Source organism: Vulpes vulpes, chromosome 5, assembly GCF_048418805.1.
Source record: "Vulpes vulpes isolate BD-2025 chromosome 5, VulVul3, whole genome shotgun sequence".
NCBI classification, from domain to species: Eukaryota; Metazoa; Chordata; class Mammalia; order Carnivora; family Canidae; genus Vulpes; species Vulpes vulpes.
In genome coordinates, this window is record NC_132784.1 from 74,442,891 (window position 1) to 74,469,593 (window position 26,703).

Below are 26,703 nucleotides of genomic sequence, written 5' to 3' on the forward strand. Positions count from 1 at the left end.
CACACACACTGGGGTTCGGGCAGGAGGAGGGCGCAGGGAGTCCAGGCAGATGGGGAGGGCGGGACCCCGTCAGCCCTCTCCGCCAAGGTAGCCCGGCCTAGAAGCTCAGCGCCCCTTCTTCAGCCCTCCCCTCAGGGTCTCTTCCCCGACGGGTCTGCCCTCGCTGGGGTCGCCGCCCCCTCCCTGCGGCGCGGGCCCCCCTCGGGTGGGGGGAGTCCGCCGGCCGCGGGCAGGGGCCCCCGTGTCAGGCCCGGCGGAGCCCCAGGCCTCGGGCCCCGCCGTCCCGCCCGGGACTCCCCGGGCCCTCCCCTCGGCCGGCGGCCCCTCCTCCCGGACCATGGAGCCCGGCGCGGGCGCCTCGGGTTGCGCCGCCGAGCGCCGAGAGGCCGGGCCCGAAGCCTCGGCGCCGGAGGGGCCCGCGGCGACCGCGGCGCCTTCGCGGGAGGCGGCGGACGAGTGGCCGCCCTCGTCCCCGTCGCCCTCGGGGCTCCTCCCGCGGCCGCGGCCCGCGAGCCTCGGCGTGGGCGAGGCGCGGCTGCGTGAGGCCGGCGGGGGCAGGATGGCGGCCGGCGGGTTGCTGGAGGCCGGCCTGGCCCGGGTGCTCTTCTACCCGACGCTGCTGTACACCCTGTTCCGCGGGAAGGTGCCGGGCCGGGCGCACCGCGACTGGTACCACCGCATCGACCCCACGGTGCTGCTGGGCGCGCTGCCGCTGCGGAACATGACGCGCCGGGTGAGCGGCGCCGGGGGAGCCGGGCCGGGAGGCCGGGCCGCGGCGGACCGGGAGCCGGCGAGCGCCGCCCGCGCCCCCGCGGCCCTCCCTGAGCCCCGTCTTTGCCTCGGCAGCTGGTTCAGGACGAGAACGTGCGCGGGGTGATCACCATGAACGAGGAATACGAGACGCGGTTCCTGTGTAACTCCTCAAAGGTGAGGGGCCGGGGGCGGCCGGGGGCGGCCGGGGGCGGAGGGAGAGGCGGGAGAGGCGTCGCCGAGCACCCGGCCCCTGCGGTCGCGCCCCGGCCGGCTCCTCCGCCTCGGGAGCGGCGTCCGCGCTCCCGGCCTAAATGGCTGCGGCCGGAGGTAGAAACTAATCGTGAAAGAGAAACCCGTGAGAAAGGCGTTTAAAAGTAGAACCAAGTCTGACTACTCCTTTATGCACAAAGGTTTCCTTAATTTCCGGAACTCGAGTCAGTAACCAAATCGGAAGGCCGCTTTCCCAAGGCTTGCTGATTGCATTCATTCAACACTTAGTGAGCGCTGCCGGGCAGTTCGTGAGGCACCCAAGACCGAGACCCTATAAACCAAGAACAAAAGCCCCCTCTCGGTCCCCAAGAGTAATTTATCATAAAACAATCCCTTGAAAAATTATACAGGCTTCAATTTTTGGCATCGACTTCAGGGAATTGTTATTCATATGTTAATGATAGAGTGGAAGTATTGTCACAACAGAGTTCAGACCTAAAACAATTTTTTTTAAAGACTTTTTAAATTTTTTTACTTACTCATGAGAGACACATTGAGAGAGAGAGAGGCAGAGACACAGGCAGAGGGAGAAGCAGGCTCCATGCAGGGAGCCTAACGTGGGACTCGATCCTGGGTCCCCAGGATCAGGCCCTGGGTAGAAGGCAGTGCTATACCGCTGAGCCACCCGAGTTGCCCCCTAAAACAATTTTCACTAGGTTTCAGTGCTTGTGGAACTCTCCACAACAGTCATCAGACATGGCCCTATCTTTATATAAAGATGTTGCCCTAAGACGCCTGGGGGCCCAGTCAGTTAAGCTTGGAACTCTTAGTTTTTCCCTCAGGTCATGATCTTAGGGTTCTGAGATCAGCCTTGCCTCTGGCTCCCTTTTGGGTGTGGAGCCCGCTTAAGACCGCCGGCCCCCAAAATAATTAAATAACGATGTTGCCCTGTCTTTATTCCGTTTGACATGTATTAGCACTCACTACATAGTCATCTTTCTTGTTTACTGTGTTGATATAGCCTGTTGAAGATGCTGTTACTTCAACTGATAGTTTTTGTAACCTTAGAAATGGACTCACATTTAAAATATATTCATTAGTGATGACATACATTTCTACGAAATGGATAACAGTTTCTTGGATTTCCCAAAGTACTTTGCTACAAGGTTTCAGGAATTATTAGCCAAAATGTTAAATGTTCCTTAGTGTGGTCAGTCCTGTGGAGTAAGAGTCACAAAAAATACTTGGTCTCTGGGTCTGAGGCATTGACACTTGTATGATGCAGCTATAGTACCCAACTAGCCTAGAGAAAAGAAATCTCCAAGGCAGTGCTTCTCACATTTTAATAAACATAAATATTATCTGGCAGTATTGTTCAAATAGCAGATTCCTAAGTACAACCCCCTAGAAATTCTGATTCAGGAACTTTAGGGTGGGGTCCACGAATCTGAATATTTAGCTAACTCCCCAGGTATTTCTGGCATAATGGATACAAAGCCCCATGCTGCAAAATGCTGTTCTTTTGTTAATTTCATGAGCAGTATATGACCTTCCCTCTGTCATAAAGTCTTAAGTCATAAAGTTCAGCCAAACAAATAACCAAAAGAAAATTAAATGGGGCAACTGGGTGGCTCAGGCAGTTAAGCCACTGCCTTAGGCTCAGGTCATGATCTCAGGTCACATGGGGCTGGGATCAAGCCCCATGGTGGGGCTCCCTGCTCAGCAGGAGAGCCTGCTTCTCCTTCTCCCTCTGCCCCTGATGGTGTGCTCTCTCTCTCAAATAAATAAATGTTTTTTAAAAGAAAAAAGAAATAAGCAGATTAATAACCATTAACTGGAGCCTATCTGGAGTCTTTTTTTTTTTTTTTTTTTTTAAGATTTTATTTATTGAGACAGAGGGGCAGAGACATAGGCAGAGGGAGAAGCAGGCTCCTCGAGGGCAGCCCAGTGCGGGACTTGATCCTGGGACTCTAGGACCACGCCCTAAGCCAAAGGCAGATGTTCAACCACTGAGCCCCACCCAGGCGTCCTTTTTTTTTTTTTTTTTTTTTTTAAGATTTTACTTTTTAAGTAATCTATACCCAAGGTGGGACTTGAACTTACAACCAGATCAAAAGTCACATGCTCTACTGACTGAGCCACCCAGGCATCACCTTATCTGGAGTTGTAAGGCAAAAAATTAAAAAATAAAAATAAATTTTATTGATATGCCAGAGGCCTTATTTCTCCTATTGCTTATTCTTTTCTTCTGAAGTGATAATGTACTAACAAAGGTAGGTGTGTTGTTTTATTTTTATTATTACTATTTTTTTTTAAGATTTTATTTATCTGAGAGAGTATGTGTTCACAGGAGAGCACAAGTGGTGGAGAGGGAGAAGGAGGCTGCCCGTTGAACAGGGAGCCTGATGTGAGGCTCAATGTGGGGCTCAATCCGAGGACCCTGGGAGCACAACCTGAGCTGAAGGCAGATGCTTGCTTAACTAACTGAGCCACCCAGGCACCCCAGGTGTGTTAATTTTGAAATGGTAACTTTATTTTCTACCATGTACTCTCTCCAAAAAAAAGTGGTAAAGAAGAGACTTATAGACAGAAAAATAGAAAGCTCTTGCAAAATTCAGTAGCCCAACCCTGCAGCTGGGTCACTGCACAGGTGCCAAGATTATGCAAAAACAGTTACACAACTTTTGTAGATGAATTTTATACAGCTAATATTTTGTAGCTAAAGATTCAAATACGGGTGTCTGGGTGGCTCAGTTGGTTAAGCATTTGTTTTCTGTGCAGGTCAAGATCTCAGGGTATTAGGATTGAGCCCCCACATCTCCCTGCTGGGTGGGGAGCCTGCTTCTCCCACTACCTCTGCCTGCAGCTCCCCTTGCTTGTGCTCTCCATGCATGTGCTCTTTCTCAAATAAATAAAATAAAAAGATTCAAATACCCAAAGGGCACTTTTTTTTTTTTTAATTATTATTCATGGGAGACACAGAGAGAGAGGCAGGCTCCATGCAGGGAGCCTGATGTGGGACTCAGTCCCGGGACCGAGGGATCATACGCTAAGCTGAAGACATGCTCAACTGCTGATTTACCCAGGCATCCCCCAAACGGTACTTTGGGAACATTTAAAATCTTGAACATAATTCTAACTCAGTAGCACAGCTGTTGTTTGATAAAAGACCAGCAATGCGGGTTATCCATTTTATAGACAACTCTGTAAGAAGTTTCTTGTTTAGAAAATAGTAAACATCAGGCTTTTTTCATTCTCTTTTTTATGCTGGTGGACCTGGTTCCAGGAATGGAAGAAAGTAGGAGTCGAACAGCTGCGGCTCAGCACAGTAGACATGACTGGAGTCCCAACCTTGGCTAACCTCCAGAAAGGAGTCCAGTTTGCTCTCAAGTACCAGTCGCTGGGCCAGTCTGTCTACGTGCATTGTAAGGCTGGGCGCTCCAGAAGTGCCACTATGGTGGCAGCGTATCTGATTCAGGTAGGAAAGGTCTTTCTGGACTGGTTTATTTACAGCATATTTCTAGAACTTCAGTAGCATGGTCTACTGAAGGCCTTGTTAGAAGGAGCCATTTCAGGCAGTCCCCAATATCAGGCTGTTGGGAGGTGGAAAGCACCTGAAGTTTGTAGATAGGCTGACCTCTGGCTTTGCCACCTGCCAGCTGTGTGATGTTAGGCAAAAGTGGCGTCCCCTCCCTGATCCTCAAACTAAATATGTCTTGAAGGTTGAATGAGAAAGAATGTCAAGCACTGACCTATGGCAGGCACTCAAAAAATGAAGTTGCAAAAGATGTTAACACTAGTAAAAGGCTAAAATAAAAACACTTCTTATAAATAGCATGCCAGGAAATCTAGTATTGTAGATAATAGTGCTGGTCACTTACAGCTTTGTAGGACTCAAGATTTCTTTTTTCCTTTTTTTTTTTTTTAAGATTTATTTATTTATGATAGAGAGAGAGAGAGAGAGAGAGGCAGAGACACAGGCAGAGGGAGAAGCAGACTCCATGCCTGGAGCCGGATGTGGGACTCAATCCCAGGACTCCAGGATCACGCCCTGGGCCAAAGGAAGGCGCCAAACCGTTGAGCCATCCAGGGATCCCCCAGACTCAAGATTTCTTAAAGTAAAAAAAAAAGTAAAAAAAAAAAAAAAAAGATTTCTTAAAGTATTTCAGGATAAAGTTCCGGACATCAGTTTTTAGAAACAGGATCTAACCGAATTTTGTCTATCACTTTATGATTGGCAAGTGTGAGGCTTTTAAAACTATTTATAAGCAAATATTCTCTAGTCATTACTCCTTGTTACACAACCCCCAACATGACTTATTCTTATTACTGTCTGGCTCCTGTAGAGCATTTACTAAGTTATGTGGATAGTTTAAGGAAAAAGGAAATGTTGAGGTAACAGGCCTGGCTTTGAATTGCTGTGGACTGGTAAGTATGTGATTTAACAATATTAAAGCTTTGATCATTAGGACTCCATTTACTGGAAATGGGTTCTCAGGAGGATATTTTGGACTTAGGGAGAATTGACACAGCTAGGGCTGAAATCTGTAGTTTCTTGCTTTTGTTGAGATCTAAACCAAGAGGTATCATTAGGGATACAAAGATAACCCTCCTACTTAAATCTGAAAGTGCTGTTTTCTTAGCCATGGGGACAAGTTGAATAAAAACATCCACCATATACTCTCCCCAGGAAACTTATAACCAACAGCCCAGCTCCCAGAGGACATCTAATAGACCTATGCAGGCTTGAATTTAGATCTCAGCTTTGCATGTTAAACCTTCTTTTTCCAGGGTTGGAAAGAAAGACTGACTTTTTCCAGGTTTGGCAGAAAGACTGACTTGCCCCTTCCCCCCAGCCTACTGCAAAGTATTGTGGAACTGGTTGACTGAGGGAGTTACAGTGCCCCCTCCCCTCTGTTTATGATATATGGGCATGTTTTTGAACTACCGCCCTCCCCAAATGAAGTTTTTAAAATAATGAAATTCTGAGAGTCCGTTAGCACCTGTTATTAGGTCAAGGACACCTTAACACCTGCTCCTTTCTTTCTCTGATTTCCCAATCCTGTACTTCAGGTGTACAACTGGAGTCCAGAGGAGGCTGTAAGAGCCATCACCAAGATCCGGTCACACATCCACATCAGATCTGGCCAGTTGGAAGTTCTCAAAGAGTTCCACAAGGAGATTACTGCAGGGGCAGCAAAGGATAAAACTTGTCACACATCACAGACGTGAAATACACAGATTAGAAAGAACTCAAGACAACGCTGCTTGCTACAGAATCAAATAGTTTTAACAGGACCAAGGGGCCCTAAGCCCAGACTTGACATAGCAGAAATGTGCTAAGTAATGGATAATTTTGCTCCCTTTGTCTTGTTTCACTTTTCTGAAGTAACACTGTTGTATGTCTAGAGAGATTTAGTGTGGCTTCAATTCACTGGCTATGGGGATATGGGATGAGGGTCTTTGTTTTCTCAAGTAGAGTCAAAGAAATCTATTGTGTATGCAATGCTGTGCTTAATGATATTTAGCATGACTCAGAAACATTTAACATGGGAAAAGAGAGGAGAAATACTCAGCTCAGTCTCTTTGCACTTTGTTAGATCCCAATTCACTGGCCCCATGGGGCTCTCCTCCCCTTTTGGAACAATGATCCTGTGTGTAGAAAAGGATCCAATCAGTACTGTGGCAGGTATGTAATCCATTTACCTTAGGAAGTCACCCCTTCAGAATTCAAAACAGACACACATATCCCTTCAAAAACTTTTATTTGTATGAACAGCTCCTAGCTCTTGGCTTACCTTAGAGCTTTTAAAAGAGTAGAGACCTTATATATTTAAGTTTGAAAAAAGTTTCTGCTATTAATCAGAAATAATCCTTCCTACTTCTTTCTGGCTTACTCCTTGGAGTATACCAAAAATAAAACCAAAGTGTACGTTTCCTGACAGGTGAGAAAACACAAGACGCAACATCCTGAATTCTAGAGTTGGCGCTTGCTGGTGAAGGACACCTTCAGCTTAGACCATTCTCCCAACCAAAGCCCAAATGAAAACTCTAACACCTAATTCTTTGTGGGAAAATTACCAACTAGCCACTTTGCAGGTTATAGAAAAAAAGGAAGATGGGGCATCTTTCCTTCTGTCCTGGGATCAGAGGTGCTTCTACTTAACACTGATCAGGGAATGAGGGGAGGCTGTGCCTACTGTCTGAGAAATGGCTTGCTCGAGCCATCTGCAGTGAGGCACAAGATACCAGGGAATAGCAGAGGATAGGCTGGCCCTACTCTGAGCAGCCAGCTGAACAGCAGCAGTCTAAAAAGCCCCAAATGGAGCACCCCGATGGGTTCGGCAAGGACTGAGGTGCTGCCCTTTATAACATGTGCCAAAAAAATAACGTAGCACTCTGATTGGGGCCCCAGGGACTTCAAATTTGGATGGATAGGTGCTGGAAAAGGGGAGGGCAGAAGTCAGCTGCTCTTCCCCCCCACAGCCTTAGGCCAACACAAACTGCAAATTAGTAAGTAGCACCTTAATGCCTCTGGTAACAGTTACAGCTGAAGTGGCAGGGTCAAGCTTGTAGGTGTTGGCATCCCCCTTTTTATATCGGTCCCGAAAAACATAGATGCTCCCGTTACAGCTGGCGATCTTCCAGAGGGATGGGGCAGAGCTCCACGCCTCAGGAAGGCAAAGCCGGGTAAAGCTGTCTAGCAGGGGATTGTAGCACACCAGGGAGTCCCCTTCAGCCACGATGAACACCAGATCCTTATGCACAGCTGCGTGCATGCGACCTGCGAAGGGCAGAACATAGGGCTTCACGTGGCATTTGTCTGTCTCTGTGTCAAAGCACTGGATGAGTCGGGATGGTTTGGTAAAGAAGTCCAGGTCATTCTCCTCCCCCCCCAGTAAGTAGATGATCCCGTTAAGGTTGGCACCAGCGGCCCCTGACACAGCCACCTCTAGCTGAGTTGTCTCTGTCCAGACGTTATCACCTACCCGGTAATAGATAACTGCATTTGAGAGCGTGTCCTGCAGTGTCTTGCCACCCAGTGAATATATAGCATCTTTCCCAGGCACAGACACCAGGGTGTGCTGGAGCCGGTCTCGGGGCAAAGGCGCACACCATTCCCAGTCCACGGTGGCATTGTTGCACTTCCACATGCGCCGTGGGATGGACCCTCCCACCACATACAAGTCTCCGCCATGCTTACAGGCTGCAGTGATCTGGTGGCACAAGCTGTTTTGGCCACTTACACTGATGGAATCATCTTCTGCACAGTGTAAGGACACAGCCAACGAGTGGGTACGAGATGATTCTTTCCCGATCAGGTAAATGTGCACATTCTCCCCGATCTCCTATTGGCAAAATTAAAATCACAGATGACATCTATCAGTTCTAGGCTAAGGCTCAGCTGAGACACCTATCCTTAAGGCTGCAGACCACACACTCGAATCCTATGCTAACCTACTTCCCTGTAGTTACTGTGTGCCATCCTGACCGTCCTCCAATCACTTTCTTTCAGATATTTTATGCTGAGGCAGCTGGTGCTTTAGAAAAAAGGTGCTTAGGATTAATGCAGTTTTCTCAAGGAACTTTGGGGAGCTCAGAGGCTGGTGGTTTCTGGGCTCATGCACACATCCTCCTCCCCAGTTCTTAACTTCGAGCCAGAGATGACTTACTCACCAGCTACAAAAGAGGCCACATCAGTAGCTGGAATGAATAGTGTGCATATTATGGTGTCCCAACTCAAAAGAGAAATACTCCTTACCTTCAAGCTCGTTCTGAGTGACTCTGCAAAAGCCTCTCTTTCTTCTTTATTGAAATTGATCCAGGCTTCTATTGCCTCTGTTGGGTTCTGGGAACATGGAACTCCATCTGTGAGAGCCAGAGGAAAGACCTGGTCAATGGCAATCTAACAATACAAAAGGGAAATTTAGAGCCAGTGGCTTTAAAGATATGAATCACACTGTTAGACTACCACATCTGTGTGTGTGTGTGTGTGTTTGTGTGTGCGAAATTAACCTAATTGTATTATTTCTTTTAACCAAAATGGATAGCTTGCTAGGTCCCCATTTGTCATAGAAGCAATCTACAGGCTGCAGAACTCACACCTAAAGTATGGCTATACCTCACTTGCAGGGTCAGGATCATTTTTTTGTTTGCTTGCCTGTTTTTTTAAAGATTTATTTATTGGGTACCCGGGTGGCTCAGTCAGTTGAGCATCTGACTGTTGGTTTTGGCTCAGGGCAGGATCTCACAGTTGTGAAATCAAGCCCCACATGGGGCTCTCTGCTCAGTGAAGAGTCTGCTTGAGATTCTGTCTCCCTCTCCCTCCCCCCTCTGCTCCTTCCCTGCTTGCACCGAGAGTGTGCACTCTCTCTCAAATAAATGAAATATATTTTTAAAAATTTATTTGAGAGAGAGAAAGCACAAGCAGGAGTGTGGGGCGGTAGTGGGGAGGCAGAGGTAGACGGAATCTCAAGCAGACTCTTCGCTGAATGTGGAGCTCCCCATGGGGCTTGATCCCACAATACCCAGACCAGGGCCTCAGCTGAATCCAAGAGTCAGAGATTCAGCCAACTGAGCCACCCAGGCACCCCAGGATCAGGATTATTACCAAAGTTGGCCCACCACTTAAGTTTATGTAATATCTTGACTTATTATCAGCTTACTCAGGTAACCTGTCCCACAGGTACATGCAAAATGCAGGACTGATGAGAACATTTATACACAAAAGAGACCAGAGTATAAATACAAACAACTCCTCACTACCTTTTAGGGGTGAGCACTGCTTTTTTTTTTTTTTTAATTCAATACTTTTATATATAGTTGACCCTTGAAAAACATAGGTTTGAAATGTGTGGGTGCACTTATGTGGATTTTTTTCAATAAATATAGTACAGTATTGTAAGTGTACTTTCTTTTATGATTTTCCTAATAACATTTTCTCTTCTCTAGTTTTAAAAACAGCACATAATACAATATGCAGGATGTATGTTAATTGACTGCTTATGTTATTGATAATGCTTCCGGTCAACAACAGGGTATTTGTGAAGTTTTGGGGGAATCAAAAGTTATACATGGATTTTAATGGTGGAGGTTCCAATCCTAATCCCCACACTGTTTAAGGGTTAACTGTATATATGGCAAAGTACCACTTTCATTTTCTAGGGTTCTTTCTCTGGAAGGGACTGCCTGTGACAGCAGCTAAATCTCACCTCAGTCTCTCAGAAAGTATCTAACTCCCTATTAGAAAACCTGAAAATTCCTTTCTCCTAAACTAGAACATCTACTAAACATCAAACCCAGGTAGTTGAGTATGATGGGCCCCACTCCCTCAACTTACCCGAGATGATATCAGTGAGTAGATGGTGGGGCAGGTGGAGAAACTCCTCTGTGCTCTGCAGCTGGGCCAGGTGGGCCTTGGCACAATGTTTGGCAGCAGTGTAGAGCTCAGGATCACTGTGCCTATCTGCCAGCCACATCACCTGAAGGCAGTTCCCCACCTGCACTGTGCGGGCCAAAAACCGAGAACATTCCTCAAAGAGAGATGTCAGCTGATACATGTCTGACACCTCATAAATTTCCTGCAGCTCTTCAGCTCGAAGTTTCACAGTCCCATGGTAGATATAATCAACCAGGAGCTGGAAAACAGACTCGCTGACATCCTGCAGTACAATTACTCGGTTGTGAGCCTCCTTCAGGTTGGAAGTGAACATGGACCGGAAAAAGCAGCTCTGAGCTGAGAGGACCAGCCGGTGGAGCTGAAACTCCCGGCCTTCCACTGAAATGGTGACATCAGCAAAGAGCTCTTCCTCCAGACACAGTTTCATGATGCCCTGAGCCACGCGGCCCGAGTGTGACCTGTCTTTGAAAGTGTAGTTCACAAAGTAGTTCTCATCCATGGATGCTCCAGGTTCTTCTGGTGATTCCATGGTAGCCAACCTCTCTCTCTGCCAGCTGTCTGCAAAGCAACACCACCTGAGTAATGGGGAATCCACAATCTACGAATCCAACTGTTCAATTCAGGGAGGGAGAAGGTAAAGATGACAGTAAAGTGGGCTGAGACTGGCCTCAGTCCTAAGGACATCTTGGAAGCTCTCCTTCAGCCAAAGCTGAGTTCATTCCCCTGCGGTGGCACTCCATCCCTAATGAAATTAGTAACATTTCCTACTCTGGGTGTTTCCCTAAGAAAACAGAATATTCCTTTCCAAGATCTAACAAAAGACTTGGTATTTAGGTCAACACGTGAAAGCAAGGCGCTGGAGGAAGCCTATTATCTTAAGCCTGGCAAAACCCCTTACTAACCACATGACTATTGGGCATGAAACTAGCGAGGCTCTGGGCAGCAGAACCCAACAAGATCGACCACCCGCGTTCTGGGCCAAAGCCCGTTTCCCCGGGCATGGAGTTTAGACCTTCTAATATGAGGCCTGGCCTGGAACATCTGTTAGCCCCACATTTTCTCTTTTCTGCTTCTCCCCTGCACTTGCCTGCTCGCACTAATGATTCCCCAAGACTCCGTCCCAGAACTCGAGACGAAGCCCAGCCGTCCCCAGCACGGGGTTCTAATAGGCCCATCGCCGCGAGGGGCGTCCCGACTCCACCTAGAGTCGCCTAGGAGACGGTCGCTAGGGAAACCGTTCTTCTCTCCCCCTTCCACCCCCCCCATACCCCCGCCCCGGCTCCTCTCCACGCCCCCTCCCGGCCATGCCCGCCGGCCGTCGTCAAAAGCTTACCTCAGGGAGCGGGGGAGGGGAGTGGAATGTAGAACCCAGAACCTCTACCCCTTGCCCTCCTCTCACCCGTTCGGTTCTTTAGAGTCCTCGCCTTCTCTCCAGCCTCTGCTACACCAAACTAGGACCACGTCCACCTCACGATTTCCCCACCTGCCTGCCTCGGTTTCTCACCTGCCTTCCCTCCTTTCATTCCGAAGCCCGGAATCCGGAACCTCTGCTTCCGGCCCCGCGTCCGCCCGGAAGAAAATCAGACGCACACTTCCGCTTCCGGTCCGTGCCCTTGGGGCTCCGTGTCCTGTGGGTCTCGCCTTGGCTTTCTGGTTGCATCCTGAAGCATGGCGGCGGCGGCGGCCAGGGGCTGGTGGCAGGGGATCAAGGGGTCCGTGGCGCTGGCCAGGGGTAAGCAGGGGGCAGCTGGCTGAGGCCTGGGGCGGGAGCGGAGGCGCGCTTAGCGCAGGAAGCCCATCCAGCCTCACCTTGCGCTTGTGTCTTTTTATCTTCCGGTGCAGTGGCCGGGCGACCCTCGGTGCTGCTGCTGCCGGCGAGGAGGGAAAGCGCCGCGGCCGACACGCGCCGTGAGTATGTGCGGGCCGGGCCCTTCTCGGGACTGCAGGCGGGGCCCCTTCGTTCTTTCCGTCAGGTGTTTGCCCTTGCCCTGGGATACCCTTCCCTGCGTCCTCTGGCAAGTGTCTGCGCGTGGAGACCTGACTGCTGTGGGCCTCTCCCTCTGCCCTCGTGTCTCCCTGTTACGACCCTGATTACCCCTTGTCCATTTCCACGATTCCTTTTCTCTCTGATTAAGCTGTCAGCTCTTTGAGACCAGGAAACGTTTGGGTCTTAGAGCCCTGTTATGATAGTAGCTCGCATTGAGGGCTTGGTGTGTGCTAGGCAGCTTGCAAAGCGATTTAGCGAGTGATTTATTTAGTCCTCCGGACAATCTTATGAGGTAGGTAGCATTGTGATCTCATACTGTAGATTAGGAAACAATCCAGAGGAATAACTTGCCCAGGGACACAGAACTAGTGAGTGACAGAGCAGGCCTCCCTGCTGTCAAAGGCAGAGAACACTTAAACCATGGTGTGTGCAGCCTGTGATGTGTGGGTTTTCAGTGATTGAGGGATGCATGAGTTAGTGTGCGGAGATACATTACAGTCAACATAAACAGATTGAGAGTTAGGAGACCTGCCATTTCTTCCTTTCTCGCCTTCCGTTTCCTCATCAATGGGGAGGAAAAAAAAGTTTTCTTTTTTTTTAAGATTTTATTTATTTGAGAAAGAGAGGTAGTGACAGAGAACAGGAGTGGGGAGGAGAGGGAGGAGTAGGCTCCCTGCTGAGCAGACTCAACCCTGTAATCTGTGAGGGCTCTTCAGTCCTGAAGTTCTTAGCTTGAAAACCTCCTGTGAGCCAGGTGCTAAGCAGATACAGAGAAACAAAAGTTCTGGTTCCAACTCTTTAAGTTCCTGGTCTGGTAGGAGAGTTGAGATATGCTGCTTTAGCAGAAGTGCAGGTGTTGTGAAGGGAGAACCAGAGAGCAGCTTTGAGAAGAGGCAAACTTCCCAACTGCAGTAATGAGAGTCTTTGTGGTCTCTGTAAGTGACATTTTCCCTAAGTTTTCCCTGGAAGAGGAATCCTCCACCCTTACCTTCCTCAAGGTTCTGCTGGGAGACAACACCCCTTACGACCCAAGAGACTGAATGCAGGTTTGGCTGCTGCCATTTGTTAAATATGCCTTCTCCTTCCAGCCACTGTCAGACCACGGAATGATGTGGCCCACAAGCAGCTTTCAGCTTTTGGAGAGTATGTGGCTGAAATCCTGCCCAAGTATGTCCAACAAGTTCAGGTAATATTCACAACTGTTGTTTGGTTGTGGGTCAAGAAAGAACCGTGTTCTCAGAGCATGTAGGAGTAGGCAGCAATTTGTTGTATCAAAGAAACCAGTCTCTTCTATCCCACTTGGACTTCTTTCTTAAACCAGAAGACTCCAGCTGAAGTTAGCTGCTCTCTCAGTAGATCTTTGTTTTTTCTCTTCTCCCTGTCCATATCTGCAGGTGTCTTGCTTCAATGAGTTAGAGATCTGTATCCATCCTGATGGGGTCATCCCAGTGCTGACTTTCCTCAGGGATCACACCAATGCACAATTCAAATCCTTGGCTGACTTGACAGCAGTGGACATCCCCACCCGGCAGAACCGTTTTGAGGTAAATCAGGAGATTTGAGAAGATTTGATGGGTAAAAAAAAGGGACAGATGAAGTTTTAGGGTGACAGCTACCAGTGGGAACCATAGGTCTCCTTAGTTTCAGTTCGGGTCATACAATACAACAGCAGTTAAACTAGGGCCTTAAGGGCACGTGGGTGGCTCAGTTGGTTAAGCATCTATCTTCTGCTTAGGTCATGATCCCAGGCTCCCGGGATTGAGCCCCACATCGGGCTTCTTGCTCAGTGGGAGCCTGCTTCTCCCTCTCCCTCTCCCTCTGCCTGCCCCTCCCCCTGCTAGTACACACTCTGTCAAAGAAATAAAATCTTAGGGCAGCCCCGGTGGTGCAGCGGTTTAGCGCCGTGTGCAGCCCAGGGCATGATCCTGGAGACCCTGGATCGAGTCCCATGTCAGGCTCCCTGCATGGGGCCTGCTTCTCCTTCTGCCCGTGTCTCTGCTCTCTCTCGCTCTCTCTGAATGAATAAATAAATACATCTTTAAAATTTTTTTTTTTTTTTTTTTTTTTACTGATCATCTGCTATTTGTCAGCTCTTGGAACAAGGGAGAAGTAACATGCAATACCTACTTTCAAGGAGTCCCCCAACTCTAGTGAGGGAGAAGGATACATAAAAAGCTGACTGTTGTAACACATGGGACGTTAGATGTTATGAGAACGCAGGAGGGGCACTTAGCTCTATCTGGGAGGCCTTGAATGGAGAATGTTTGTGCTGAATCTTTGTGAATGACCAATCTGCCTGTGTCTCTGTCTCCCTCTCTCTCTCTCTCTCTGTGTCTCTATGAATAAATAAATATTTAAAAAAATAAAAGAAGGAAAGAAAATCTTAAAATATATAAATAAATAAATAGGGATGCCTGGGTGGCTCAGTGGTTGAGCATTTCCTTTGGTTCAGGGCACAATCCCAGTCCAGGGATCGAGTCCCACATCAGGCTCCCTGTATGGAGCCTGCTTCTGTCTCTGCCTCTCTCTCATGAATAAATAAAATCTTATAAAATAAACAACAAACTAGGGCCTCAGATCAAGCAAACTTCAAGTTTGAATCCTAGCTCTGCCACTAATAGTCTTTGTGACTCTAAAACAGTTTACTTAACCTTTCTAAGCTTAAGAGGACTTTCTTTTCTTTTGAGATTATTTATTTGGGTGCCTGGGTGGCTAAGTTGGTTAAACAGCTGCCTTTGGCTCAGGTCATGATCCCAGGTGCCTGGGATTGAGTCCCATGTTGGGCTCAGTGGGGAGTCTGCTTCTCTGACTCTCTGTCCCTCACCCCTGCTCATGCTTTCTCAAATTAATAAACATATTTTTTTTCTTAAGATTTTATTTATTTATTCATGAGAGAGAGAGAGAGAGAGGCAGGATCCATGCAGGAGCCCAATGTGGGACTCGATCCTGGGTCTCATGCCTTTGGCTCAGGGCAGGATCCCAGGGTCCAGAATTGAGTTCCATATCGGGCTCCTTGCAGGAGCCTGCTTCTCCATCTGCCTATATCTCTGCCTCTCTCTCTCTCTGTGTGTCTTTCATGAATAAATAAAATTTAAAAAAAAAATAAAAAAGATTATTTGAGAGAGAGAGAGAACACACTCACATGCACGAGGGGAGGAGCACAGGAAGAGGGAGAAGCACACATCCCACTGAGCAGGGAGTGCAACCCCAGGACCTTGATATCATGACCTGAGCCAAAGTCAGGTGCTTAACTGACTGAGTCCTTGACATGCCCCTAGCTTTAGATTTCTTACGTGCAAAATAAGCATAAAATTGTCCCTACCTCATAGAATGCTTGTGAGGATGAAATGAGATAGTATGGGTAGATTGCCAGCACACAGTAAGTTCTCAATACATTTAGCTATTGATACTTTACTGATCATCTGGGCAGCCCCGGTGGCGTAGCGGTTTAGCGCCGCCTGCAGCCCGGGGTGTGATCCTGGAAACCCGGGATCGAGTCCCACATCGGGCTTCCTGCATGGAGCCTGCTTCTCCTTCTGCCCGTGTCTCTGCTCTCTCTCGCTCTCTCTGAATGAATAAATAAATACATCTTTAAAATTTTTTTTTTTTTTTTTTTTTTACTGATCATCTGCTATTTGTCAGCTCTTGGAACAAGGGAGAAGTAACATGCAATACCTACTTTCAAGGAGTCCCCCAACTCTAGTGAGGGAGAAGGATACATAAAAAGCTGACTGTTGTAACACATGGGACGTTAGATGTTATGAGAACGCAGGAGGGGCACTTAGCTCTATCTGGGAGGCCTTGAATGGAGAATGTTTGTGCTGAATCTTTGTGAATGACCAAGAGACCAGAATTACCCCAGTAAGGATTGGGGCTGGGAGAGGGGGGTCCAGAGTCATCCCAGAGAGGGAATAGCATTTGCAAAGACAAGCATGCTGACTCGCTAAGCTATAGCATGGCTTAGGCCTTTGGAAGTAGTTGTAAATGTAGGAGGATCTTGAAATTTTTGAGCTTCAGGACAGAAGACACGTTCACAAGTAGAGAACCCTAACCCACCTTGTGTCCTCATCATTGTTCTCACTCAGGGACTCCCATCTCAGACCCTGTGGCCATCTTGGTCCTCCAGCTCCTTCTCTTCTCCCTAGATTGTTTACAACCTGCTTTCTCTGCGTTTCAACTCTCGGATCCGTGTGAAGACTTACACAGATGAGCTGACACCCATTGAGTCCACTGTTTCTGTGTATAAGGCAGCTAATTGGTATGAGAGAGAGGTAAGTTACTGGACATGGTGGATCCTGTGTCTAGGCCAGATTTGCAGAATTGGTTGAAACTATTGCATGCAGCCATGTCCTCACCTCTGTGTTGGCCTTAATGGACTAGTTACCTGAGAGCCTCTTTTTTTTCTAGATCTGGGACATGTTTGGAGTCTTCTTTGCTAACCACCCTGACCTAAGAAGGATCCTGACAGACTATGGCTTTGAAGGACATCCTTTCCGGAAAGACTTTCCACTGTCTGGCTACGTTGAGGTAGAAGGAACCTTGGAACTGGGGCAGCAGCCTCAGGGAAGGACTGGCAGGGAACCGGGGGTGTCCTGGGCATGGCAGGAAACCTGGTCTGTGGATTGTGGTGGTTTAAGAGCATAGGCTCTGGATTCAAATCCCAGCATCACTTATGTAATCTAGGGCCTGTTACTGAAATTCTCTATGACAGTTTTCTCAGCTGTAAAATGGGAACAGTAGTACTTAACAAGATTTATCATGAGCTGAATGATGGATGCTTAAAGCCTGGTGTACTGTAGACACTCAGTTGGCATTAGCCATTATCATAATGATCATTTTAATGACCAAAGCAACCCTGAGGACACAGTCTGTCCGCAAGATCTGAAAGTGAAGGACCATTTTACCCTGCTCTGGATCTCTGAGAAGGAAGCTGATAGGGAAGACACTAAATGGAGAATGGTCAGAGGCAGGACCAGTAACATGTGACTACAGGGGCCTTATGAAGAATTTTGGTGCTTTGCTTTACCACCTTTGTGCTACAGGTTGTTTATGAGCAGGAAGATGAGTCTACTGCATACATACACACGTGATTTTGCAGCAAAGTACCTTTTTAAAAATGTTGAGATAGTGACAATCCAGCCCTCTCTTCCACAGCAGGCTGAATATGCCTGCTTTCTCGATGTTTTTCAGTCTCATTTGCTTCTCCAGCTACTTCTGGTCAGGACTCCTTCCCTCTCCTTGTTTTCACAGTCTCCCTTATCTGATTTGCCTCTTCACCCAGCACCTGTTCGTCTTTACCTTACCTAACTGAATCTCCCACCGAAAAAAGCAATGCCGAATTTACTGCGTTGCATCTTGACAGTGATAATGCCAAAGCCATATGGTCTGGACATGAGTGCTTGCCAGTTCAGGTTGACTTTTTTCATCCACTGGCTTGCTTCCTAGTCCTTCACCAGTGCTTACCATATCCTTGTAAAGAGTGGATGGGTGAGCAGAGTCAGCTGTGCTGGAAACGGAGATCAGAGTTTGTGATGGGATGGTGAGCAGGGGAGCCTGGCTGGGTGATGGCAGGCCTTTTTGGATTAAGGGTGGGATGTGACTGGATTGGTAATACAGGTGTGCGTGGAGACTTGCTGAGAGAGAAGTAATGGGGTTGGTGAAGTCACCCATGGCTTGGGGAAAGTAGATTCCTTAAGCAGCTTAGTGGCTCTGAACAAGGTCTTCCTCCTTGTCTTTCTCTTCTGCAGTTACGGTATGATGACGAAGTGAAGCGGGTGGTGGCCGAGCCGGTCGAGTTGGCCCAGGAGTTCCGCAAGTTCGACCTGAACAGCCCGTGGGAGGCCTTTCCTGCCTATCGACAGCCCCCTGAGAGTCTCAAGCTTGAAGCCGGAGACAAGAAACCTGAAACCAAGTAGCTTCAGGGAAGGCATGTGGATACTAGAAAGTGTTTAACCTCTAACTGAGCATCCCTGTAAATAAAATCTGTAGACCAACCACTTCTTGTGTGCTTAGGGTAGAGGTGAAGCTTGACTTGGGAGGGGAGATTTAGCAGGGGTTTTCCCCCTTTCCCTTAAAGAGACTACCAACCCAGGCATCTCTCTTATTGGGACTAAATAGTGTGGGTGCAGATACGGTGACCTGTAGGCTTGGACAGACTTCTGAGAGAGGGATTCTGGAGCTGAAATGGAAAGTTCTCGCTGTCTACAGGGCTTAGGATGGGGTGGCATGGCGTCTCCTGAAAGCGAGGGCCCTCAACAACTGAAGAAAACCCCTTGTCATAGCAGACTGTGTGGTGGCAGTTGATGGATTGAAAGTTCTGGGTGGAACCAGGGAAACCCCCACCCACCTTCATCCCATCCAAGCATCCACAGGATTCCATGAGCCATGGCTCATTTTTGAGTCTTGAACCCTGCTCCTGCTCCCTCCAATCTAACAGCTCATCATGCTTGGGCTAAGGTAATCTTCCTGGACTCTAGCCAGAGCTGAGAATGTCATAAGCAAGCAAAGAAGGTCCCAGGGCTGACGCAAAAGATACTTGAAGCTGCAGATCTGTCTTCTGGGTGCCAGGACTACCCCTGGCAGCCTGGGGTCTGTCCGGCTGGTGGCTGAGTGCCTGAGGTGCAAGTGCTCAGCTCTGCCGGTCCACGGGGCCACCCAGCCAGCCTACGATGTAGCTGGAGGGCCAATGCCTTGGTGATAGAACCAAGCTTTGCAGCTGATGCTTTTGGCTGCCAAGGGGCTCCCTGGAGGCTGGGTTGGGCTGGACTTGACTGGGTGTTAGAGCCTGAGTTCAGCTGCAAGATGTTTTGAGGGTGAGGACAGACAGTAAGGTAGTGTTACTGCCTGGGTTCTTTCCTATCTCTTGGGAGGGCCAAGCTAGAGCTGTTTGTTACCAAGCACCATTTTTCTAATTACGCATCCCGCCCATCTGGACAGGAATAGGCTGAGGGCTTGACAAGCAGGGAGCCAGGCTCCTACTGCCAACAACTAAAGATTCCACATTTCCATGGGATGGAAAGGTCCTGGAAGTCAGAGCCAGCCCCTCCCTCTTTAGCATTGAAGGCTGACACACAAAACAGGGAACGCCTGGGCAGCCTGCAGTGGAAACTTGGAGCCGCGGTGTGTGGCAGGCGGATGCAGGAGCAGAGAGCAGCTGGAGAGAGGAACACTCAAAGGACGTGGTGGGGCATTGCTGGGACAATGCAGCTCCTGGCTTGGCTAATAGTAGCCATTTGCCTTCTCCCTGGGGTGACTACAACCCAGCACCATCCAGGTACCGGGGTTTTAGGGTGGGGTGCATGGGAGCCAAGGAAGGCTGCCGACTGATAAGTTAATGTTGGTTCTATCTGAACGTAGCAGGGCCTAGGCACTGTGGGCATGGTGGGTACCAGACTGACCTATGCAGCAGGGATACTGATCTGGGCCCCAACCCCAGAACCAGAAAGGTCCAAGTGAAGTGAAGCGAGGTAGTCCTAAGTGCCTTCAATGCCAGCCCTGGACAGAAGTGGGCAGTGGCCTTATTCTGATGTGCAAACCAGGACCTCTGGACCTGCCCTAGGCTTGGGACTATCATCTAAGGTCTGGGCAGGGCAGCACACCAGAGTGTGAGATGGAAGAAGCTGCAGCAGACAACTTGCCTTGCCTGCCTTGCTTGCCTTCCACATAATCACAACTGAGGAGCAAAGGAGGAGTATATTCTTCCTAAAGGGGTCCTTGACCCTTGGGGAGAGTTACTGGCACCAGCACTGTTTTAGATCACACTGTCCCAGATGATTTTAGAGAGGGAAGTGAAGTGTCTTGTGACCCAGTGGTCTGGAGCTCTTTGCCAAAGCAACTCTAGAAGTTCGAGGAGGAGTCCTGGACATTTTCCAAGGTGGTATCTGGGCCTAAGATGATGATTTTGGGATCACAAGACCTATGCCTGGGAGGGTAAATGTCAATGTGCATGTGTGTCTAAGGGAAGGGGGACAGGGGATAGTATTCCTGCTCTTTTGTAGATAGAAGAAACTCCAGGCATCCCTACCAAATAGCTACGGGCATTTCTGGGAGGCTGGGGTGTTCAGGGTGGGGCTTGGCAGGGGCCTGACTCCTTTCTGCTGCCCCAGGGCAGCCCATGGACAGCGCCAGCCTGGGAGGTGGCCTGAAGGAACCAGAGGCCCCGGAAGTGATGTTTGAGGTCTTTTCCTCCAGCCTGGGATATGGGGGAGGGAGTGTCCAGAGGTCCCTCAGGGTTGGGAAGGGGAATGTATCAAGCTGGGCCTGCGGGGGGGGGGGGGGGGGGGGCAACCCAGCATGGGTCCTACTGCCTCTTTATACCCCACCCCACCTGCCCACTCTTGCTCCCTGCCCTGCCCCCCTCAGGCCCCAGCCCACCCCTTACGTGGCTCCCCTTGCAGCTGCTCTGGGCTGGGCTGGAGCTGGATGTCATGGGGCAGCTGCACATCCAAGATGAGGAACTGGCATCCACACATCCAGGCCGCCGACTCAGGCTTCTCCTGCAGCACCACGTGCCCAGTGACTTGGAGGGTGCTAAGCAGCGGCTGCGGCAGTTCCAGGACCTGCGTAAAGGGCCTCCTCTTAGCCCTTGGGACTTTGAACATCTGCTCCTCACAGGCCTGTCCTGTGTCTACCGGCTCCACAAGGCTAGTGAGGCTGAGGAGAGGGGTCACTGGGCCCAGGTCTTTGCCCTGCTGGCACAGGAAACACTCTGGGACCTGTGCAAGGGCTTCTGCCCCCAGGGGCAGCCCCCTTCTCTGGGGCCCTGGGCCTTGATCCTTGACCCCTTTCCCTGACCCTCCCCCTTCACCTGCCAGCCCACGACTGCCTCCCAACTCGTGGCCCAAGACAGACCCATCCTGGGCAATGGCTTCCATCTAGCACCTGCTTCTTCCCGCTATGTACAGGTCTCTGGGCTTGGACTGGACCCTGGACCCAGCTTACCTGTCCTCCATTTTCTTCCCTGAGCCCTGGTAGACTAAGAGCCTGGGTCTCAGGCAGCAGACACAGAGCTAAAGGCAGGACTTGCAGGTGTGGCAATGTGTGAGTGTGTGTTGGGGTCACGGTTGAGGAGTGTGTTCAAGAGATGCTGAAAAGAAATCGGCCCCCAAGGAAGGCCAAGTCAGAGAGAGGCTCCAACTCCTACCCTGGCAGTCTGTGACAAGTCCTATGGGATCTATAGGAACCTTGTGAATGGTCAGCACCCAGTTCTAATTTGGGACTCCAGTGCAACTGATGCTCTGGAGTCCCTGTGTCCATCTGGACAAGAGCAGACTGGACATTTTTAGTTTGGTATGCTCCAGGAGTGGAGGAATGCAGGTGGAAGAACATTACCTTTTCTTGGTGGAGGTGGGAGGGGGGCAGGTTTTTGGTCCCTCTCAACCAGGCTCAGATGAACACCTCAGAGAGGCTGCGAGGGGCCTGGCTGAGAGAGACAAGCGGAGGCTGGCTGGTGTGTGGTCCTGCTCCTGTGTAGCTGTCCCATAAAGTGTTCTGTTCTGGCCTCCTGCAGCCTGTGTCCTTTTACGCCAGAGTAAGTTGTTTAACCCCTGCCCTGGGCGAATCACCCTCCCTGTGCTGGGAGGGCAGGAGTTGGAGCAACCAGGTATCACCTGCTCATCCCCCACACACCCTGCTAGAGGAAGGAACGTTCTGTTTCCTTGAATCCCATATCCCAGAAAGGGAGCAGGGTGTGGCCCCCTGTCACAAGAACCAGCTGGACCCCAAGTGACGTCGCAGGCCAGTGGGGAGGATTTGGAGGAACTGACTGGAAAGGAACGTGAAGGGGCGTCCCGCCAGGGCTTGGGGGAGTAGGGTTCAGTTCCATCAGATTTCCTGTCTCCTCGGCCTCCCAGGGCCTGACCGAACCTGCCCTCGGCCCCCCGACCCCCACCCCGGCCCGACACCGCAGCGTCGCGGACACGACAGAGCGCAGGAGCCCAGGCGACAGGCGCCGGCGCAGGCCCACTTTATTGGCAGAGTCAGCCGCCCTGGGCGGGCCTCATGCTCGCGCCGGCGGGACGTTCGGCCGAGGCCCGGCTCGGGGCCCGGCTCGGCTCGGCATGCACGCCCCGGGCCGCCCCCGGGCTCCTCCCCGGGCGAGGCTCAGAGCTCCGGGGGCCCGAGGCCCGGCGGGCCGGTGGCGGCGAGGTCGGGGTACACTAGGAAGCCGGAGAAGGTGATGTACTTGCCGTGGTTGCTGTAGGCGCCGTAGCCGTCGTGGTCGTGGCTGAGCAGCCAGACGGCGTCGCCGCGCCGCAGCGCCAGCATCACGCTCTGGCTCTGCATCTCGCGGCGCCGCGACGCGCCGTCGTCGTAAATCATGGCCTGCACCTCGTCGCGGTTCTTCATCAGCTTCACCGACAGCGTCTTGCGCGGCAGCTTGCCCAGCGTGAAGGAGAAGAAGTAGGCGCCCGGCAGGCGGCAGCGGAACACGCCGGCCGCCGCGTCGAAGTCGCCGCCGATGTTGACGAGCTCCGTGTCGAAGGCGAGCGGCCGGTGCCGCGGCCCCGGGCCGGCGTCCGAACCCACGAGGCTGCGCGTGCGCGCCGCCGAGAAGGCCGAGCGCGGCTCCGGGGGCGCGGGCGGCCCGCGCGCAGGCGCGTCGGCGTCGGCGTACACCAGGTAGCCGCTGAAGGTGGCGCCGGGGGCGCCGAGCGCGTACTGCGGGGCGCCGTGCAGCCGCAGCCACACCGTGTCGCCGTAGTCGAGCTGCAGCATGGCGCTCTGGCTGGCGGCGCGCCGCGCCCCGGGCCGCCGCTGCTCGTCGAAGGCCAGCGCCTGCACCTCGTCGCGGTTGCGCACCAGCATCACCGACAGGCTCTTGTGCGGCGCCTTGCCGGCCGTGAAGGAGAAGAAGTAGGCGCCCGGCACGCGGCAGCGGAACTGGCCTGTGGCCGCGTCGAAGTCGCCGCCGATGTTCACGTACACCTTGTCGAAGGTCACCGCCATCTCCGATGTGCCCTCCAGCGGGGTGGTGCGTGCGGCCGAGAAGGCCGAGCGCAGCTCCGCGGAGCCGGGAGCCGGCCCCAGGGCCCAGCAGGCGGCGGGGCCCAGCAGGCCCAGCAGGAGCAGCAGCATGGTGCCTGGGGGGGGGGGGGGCAGAAGGGGAAGCAGAGCGGGCTTGTGCCGGGCGGCCTCCAAGTGCCCAGAACTCCACAGCCCTGCCCTTGCCTCACAGCTAGGATTCCGTTTCCCACACGCTTGGACTAGGCCAGCGGTTCTCAAGCTTCAGCGCGCCTCAGTGTCCTGTACAGAGCTTGTTAGAACAGACATTGTTGGGCCCCCCACCCCCAGAATTTCCCTTCAGTAGGTTTAGGGTGGGGCTTGAGAATTTGCATGTCTAACAAGTTCCAGGTAATGCAGATGCTGCTGGTCCAGGGACTACACTTTAGGAACCAGTAGATTAGGCCAGTGAGTTTGTTTGTGTAAGAAACGAACCCCTTTCTCAAGTGAAAGCCCATAAGGTTGTACCACAGATACAAGCAGAAATGCTCTGGTTGAAAGGGTCTATTATAGCCTGTCTGCTGGGCTTACCACCTCCCCCCACCTTGGTACCACAGAAGGTGGTCAGGAGGTCTCTGAGTTTCCTTCAGCCTTGTTTGCTGAATTTTCCTTTGACTATTCTGTGGACCTTGGCCGGCCCCCCATTCTGGACCTCTGGACTCCCAGGGGCCTTTCTTGCAGTAGAGGCCAGAGCAGTTGGGCTCTGACATACTACCCCCACCCCCAGCCCTGCCCAGTGAAATCAGAGTAACAGTGACTTTCCTCTGGGCTTGAGGGCTGGTCACTGAGCAGAAGAAGAGAACCAGGAGCTGCTGTGAATAAAGAGGGAGAACAGCGATTCCAGCATGGCTTTGGCAAGATTGTGAAGTCAGCAGCCTTGTTCCTTAGTATTGGAGTGAAAGACTGACAGCTAGACCTGGGCACAGTTCCTGGTTCCACTGCTTAAATGCTGTGAAACCTTAGGCTAGTTCCTTAACTTCTCTGGGCAGTGCTTCTCTTATGTAAAGACCTGCCTCAATCTTACTGTGAGGATGCTCTGAGATAGCAGTTGTGAACTCCCATTTGTGAATGGTAGTGTTGCGCAGGTGTGTGCAGATGCTTCTGTTCTTGGCCTTGAGAAAAGGGATCTGATCAAGTTCTTGATAAGAAGTTTAGGGACTCAGCAACTCCAACCCCTGGGAACTTGGGAAGGCAGTACTTAACTCCATCATGCTTCTTAGTAGGGCACAGGTTTTGGGGCTTGATACCCAAAGGCCCTAAAGTGGAGACAAAGTAGGAAAGAAAATGACCTGGCAGCAGCCTATGATGTGGGCTTCTATGGGAAGTACCCTGGGAGTGTGTGTAGCTTTGTGTCCCTTAGAGGCACTGGAGGCTTGCTACAAAGGGTTGCCAGGGGCAGTTGTACCTTACAGAGGACATTCATCTTAGGGTAAGTGGACACTGGAGTCTAGCCCGCCTTCTACTTGCCCAACTGTGTGGAGCTGCTGCACCTGGGGAAAAGCGTGCCTTTTCCTAATCTTCATAATAAAGGCCCCAAGTCCCTAACCCAGCTGAACCTCCTCTCCCTCTGGAGGATGGATCTTTTGTAAGTCCTACAAAGGCACCCCACAGGCTAGCTGATACCCTTGATGAGGGCAGGGAGGAGCGAGGGCACCCAGCTACAGTGATGAAGATTGCATCTCCTGAGTAGTCCCCTTTACAAAGCTCTCTGGACATATGTGGTCTCACAGCAAACCTGCGAGACAGGTGGACCCTCTCCCATTTTATAGATGAGTAAGTCAAGGCCCAAACAAGGAAAGCATTTTGGCCCAAGGTAATCATGCACGCTGAGGCAACCTTGAACCAAGGTCTTTTGCCTCCAAATTCAGTATGCCTTCCTCTCTACCATTTTTTCCCTCGTAGATACAGGTATTTCCAGCCAACCTGTCCTGAGCCTCAGTTTCCCTTTTTTGCAAAAATAGGAGGGGAGAAAAGTGGAATGAATCTTGGGATCCAGGTGAAGGAGAAAGAAAGCAAAAAGCAAATAAAACCAGCGAAACAAGCAAAACCTCTAGCGTTTTGCCTTCTGGGAGTATGGGAAGGTCTCAACCCTTTCAGACCCTGCCCCTCCCCTAAGCAGGTCCTGCCCAGGCGCACCTGCCCACCCTCCTCTGGGCAATCTCCCTGCAGAGTCCAGCGCATCCCACGAGGGCCGGAGGGTCCTCCTGTGTGTCCAGTCCCCAGACACTGCCGGTTTCTCACCCACCACTGCCATTTCCCAGATCCCTAGGTCCCCATCCTTCTTCCTTCAACCCCCTTCCCTGTCAGGTCAGACGTGGGAGGGTGTCAGGTGGGCCTCAAAGCTCCGGGAAAGGGCTCCAGGAAAGGAAATGGCTGTTCCTAGCTCTGTCCAGGTGAGGCTCGAAATAGTCATCTACAAAGAGACAAAACTGGGACACAGAGCCGGGCAGACCCAGAGCCCCGAAACCGACGGGGGAGGGCCGCGATGTCAGGCTAAGGGGACCTCAGAGCCCCGCTCTCCGATGACCCCCTCCTTCGAGCCCCGCCAGAGCCGCCTCCCACCTTGAAAGCCCCTCACGTTCCCAGGAAGATAAGTCCCCGTTTTACAGAAGCCAATTAACCCTTTCTCCTGAAAAAGGAAACCCGTCCGGAAGGGACCCCGCAGACCTCCCCCCGCCAGCCCTCCTTCATCCATCCCCTCCGAGGGAGAGCCCGAGCCTCTTTTATGAAAAAGCTCCCGGGTCCTCCTCTCCGCGCACCAGGGCCGACCCCTCGCCCCTCCCCGCGCCTTCGGCCGCCCCCGCTGCCGCACGGAAGAAAGCTTGGCTCCCGGGCCCTGAGCTGCCCTCACCTGGCTGGGGGCGGCGGGCGGGTCGGGTCCGCTCCGAGCCCGCGATCCGGCTCCGGGCTCCGGGCTCCGGGCGGGCGCCGGGGCTGCGCACTGACCGCTCGCGCTGCGGCGGGCCGGGCCTGGCGGCGGGGGCGGCGGCGGCGGCGGGGAGCGCTGAGACCCCGGGACCCCGGGGCGGGCGCGGGGCGGCGAGGTGCCCGGGAACAGGACAGCTGAAGAGCGAGGCGAGCCGAGCAGCTCGAGGAGCGGCAGGGGAGCGGCGGGAAGGGGAGCGGGGAGGAGAAGGAGAGGGAGGGGCGCGGCGAGGACGGGGAGCCGCGCGGGGCCTGGGGCACCGCACCCAGGAGGCCCCCGCGCACGCTGCGCCCAGCCCTGGGCTCTTCCTCATCCGTGACCCTCCTGGAGCTCCATCCTTGGGCTCGACAGAAGACGCATGGTCAACCCGTTAGCAGACGGGGAAACTGAGGCAGAGGCCACACTGGGGGTGGCCCGGGGCCCCCT

At 51.7% G+C, this 26,703-nt stretch overlaps 5 protein-coding genes across 11 annotated transcripts; 3 read left to right on the top strand and 2 right to left on the bottom strand.

The window, feature by feature from the left end:
- The first annotated feature begins 215 nt into the window (after positions 1 to 215).
- On the top strand, positions 216 to 9,862 carry PTPMT1 (protein tyrosine phosphatase mitochondrial 1). Its single transcript, XM_072760420.1, has 4 exons — positions 216 to 733; positions 847 to 927; positions 4,250 to 4,441; positions 6,037 to 9,862. Exons 1-4 carry the CDS (start codon positions 338 to 340, stop codon positions 6,193 to 6,195), a joined length of 828 nt encoding a protein of 275 aa, XP_072616521.1. The 5' UTR covers positions 216 to 337; the 3' UTR covers positions 6,196 to 9,862.
- KBTBD4 (kelch repeat and BTB domain containing 4) lies at positions 6,712 to 11,986 on the bottom strand. 5 transcript variants are annotated; one of them, XM_026003984.2, is made up of 4 exons: positions 11,868 to 11,986; positions 10,304 to 10,921; positions 8,726 to 8,832; positions 6,712 to 8,312 (listed from the first exon to the last, which is right to left on the bottom strand). In XM_026003984.2, the coding sequence occupies exons 1-4, from the start codon at positions 11,884 to 11,886 to the stop codon at positions 7,452 to 7,454; spliced, it is 1,605 nt and encodes a 534-aa protein (XP_025859769.1). In that variant the 5' UTR covers positions 11,887 to 11,986; the 3' UTR covers positions 6,712 to 7,451. The 5 variants fall into 5 exon arrangements, with proteins under 5 accessions (XP_025859769.1, XP_072616469.1, XP_025859770.1 ...); XM_072760368.1 differs by having other exon boundaries at positions 10,304 to 10,917; positions 11,868 to 11,912; XM_026003985.2 differs by having other exon boundaries at positions 11,697 to 11,896.
- Positions 11,035 to 18,346, top strand: NDUFS3 (NADH:ubiquinone oxidoreductase core subunit S3). 2 transcript variants are annotated; one of them, XM_072760418.1, is made up of 7 exons: positions 11,035 to 12,095; positions 12,206 to 12,275; positions 13,439 to 13,536; positions 13,745 to 13,894; positions 16,496 to 16,621; positions 16,758 to 16,877; positions 18,098 to 18,346. In XM_072760418.1, the coding sequence occupies exons 1-7, from the start codon at positions 11,463 to 11,465 to the stop codon at positions 18,263 to 18,265; spliced, it is 1,365 nt and encodes a 454-aa protein (XP_072616519.1). In that variant the 5' UTR covers positions 11,035 to 11,462; the 3' UTR covers positions 18,266 to 18,346. The 2 variants fall into 2 exon arrangements, with proteins under 2 accessions (XP_072616519.1, XP_025859772.2); XM_026003987.2 differs by having other exon boundaries at positions 11,954 to 12,095; positions 12,206 to 12,271.
- A 723-nt stretch (positions 18,347 to 19,069) lies between these two features.
- Positions 19,070 to 21,849, top strand: FAM180B (family with sequence similarity 180 member B). Of its 2 annotated transcripts, XM_026003989.2 has the most exons (3): positions 19,070 to 19,623; positions 20,456 to 20,526; positions 20,747 to 21,849. In XM_026003989.2, the coding sequence occupies exons 1-3, from the start codon at positions 19,362 to 19,364 to the stop codon at positions 21,140 to 21,142; spliced, it is 729 nt and encodes a 242-aa protein (XP_025859774.1). In that variant the 5' UTR covers positions 19,070 to 19,361; the 3' UTR covers positions 21,143 to 21,849. The 2 variants fall into 2 exon arrangements, with proteins under 2 accessions (XP_025859774.1, XP_072616520.1); XM_072760419.1 differs by lacking the exon at positions 20,456 to 20,526 and having other exon boundaries at positions 20,712 to 21,286.
- A 442-nt stretch (positions 21,850 to 22,291) lies between these two features.
- C1QTNF4 (C1q and TNF related 4) lies at positions 22,292 to 26,658 on the bottom strand. Its single transcript, XM_072760417.1, has 2 exons — positions 26,203 to 26,658; positions 22,292 to 23,431 (listed from the first exon to the last, which is right to left on the bottom strand). The coding sequence occupies exons 1-2, from the start codon at positions 26,588 to 26,590 to the stop codon at positions 22,452 to 22,454; spliced, it is 1,368 nt and encodes a 455-aa protein (XP_072616518.1). The 5' UTR covers positions 26,591 to 26,658; the 3' UTR covers positions 22,292 to 22,451.
- Positions 26,659 to 26,703: the final 45 nt, after the last annotated feature.

Excerpts from the sequence above, each read along its gene's own strand:
- KBTBD4 (XM_026003984.2), bottom strand. Across the intron at positions 8,833-10,303 it reads ACTCACTGATATCATCTCGG|ATGGAGTTCCATGTTCCCAG; the intron begins GTAAGTTGAGGG and ends TGGCTCTCACAG. Across the intron at positions 8,313-8,725 it reads CACTCAGAACGAGCTTGAAG|GAGATCGGGGAGAATGTGCA; the intron begins GTAAGGAGTATT and ends TTTTGCCAATAG.
- C1QTNF4 (XM_072760417.1), bottom strand. The coding sequence starts at position 26,590 with ATGAGGAAGAGCCCAGGGCTGGGCGCAGCGTGCGCGGGGGCCTCCTGG. Across the intron at positions 23,432-26,202 it reads CGCCCGCCGCCCCCAGCCAG|GCACCATGCTGCTGCTCCTG; the intron begins GTGAGGGCAGCT and ends CCCCCCCCCCAG.
- NDUFS3 (XM_072760418.1), top strand. The coding sequence starts at position 11,463 with ATGATTCCCCAAGACTCCGTCCCAGAACTCGAGACGAAGCCCAGCCGT. Across the intron at positions 12,276-13,438 it reads GCGGCCGACACGCGCCGTGA|CCACTGTCAGACCACGGAAT; the intron begins GTATGTGCGGGC and ends TTCTCCTTCCAG. Across the intron at positions 13,537-13,744 it reads AGTATGTCCAACAAGTTCAG|GTGTCTTGCTTCAATGAGTT; the intron begins GTAATATTCACA and ends CCATATCTGCAG.
- PTPMT1 (XM_072760420.1), top strand. The coding sequence starts at position 338 with ATGGAGCCCGGCGCGGGCGCCTCGGGTTGCGCCGCCGAGCGCCGAGAG. Across the intron at positions 928-4,249 it reads TCCTGTGTAACTCCTCAAAG|GAATGGAAGAAAGTAGGAGT; the intron begins GTGAGGGGCCGG and ends ACCTGGTTCCAG. Across the intron at positions 4,442-6,036 it reads TGGCAGCGTATCTGATTCAG|GTGTACAACTGGAGTCCAGA; the intron begins GTAGGAAAGGTC and ends CCTGTACTTCAG.
- FAM180B (XM_026003989.2), top strand. The coding sequence starts at position 19,362 with ATGGAAAGGTCCTGGAAGTCAGAGCCAGCCCCTCCCTCTTTAGCATTG. Across the intron at positions 19,624-20,455 it reads TACAACCCAGCACCATCCAG|GGCAGCCCATGGACAGCGCC; the intron begins GTACCGGGGTTT and ends CTGCTGCCCCAG. Across the intron at positions 20,527-20,746 it reads CCCCGGAAGTGATGTTTGAG|CTGCTCTGGGCTGGGCTGGA; the intron begins GTCTTTTCCTCC and ends CTCCCCTTGCAG.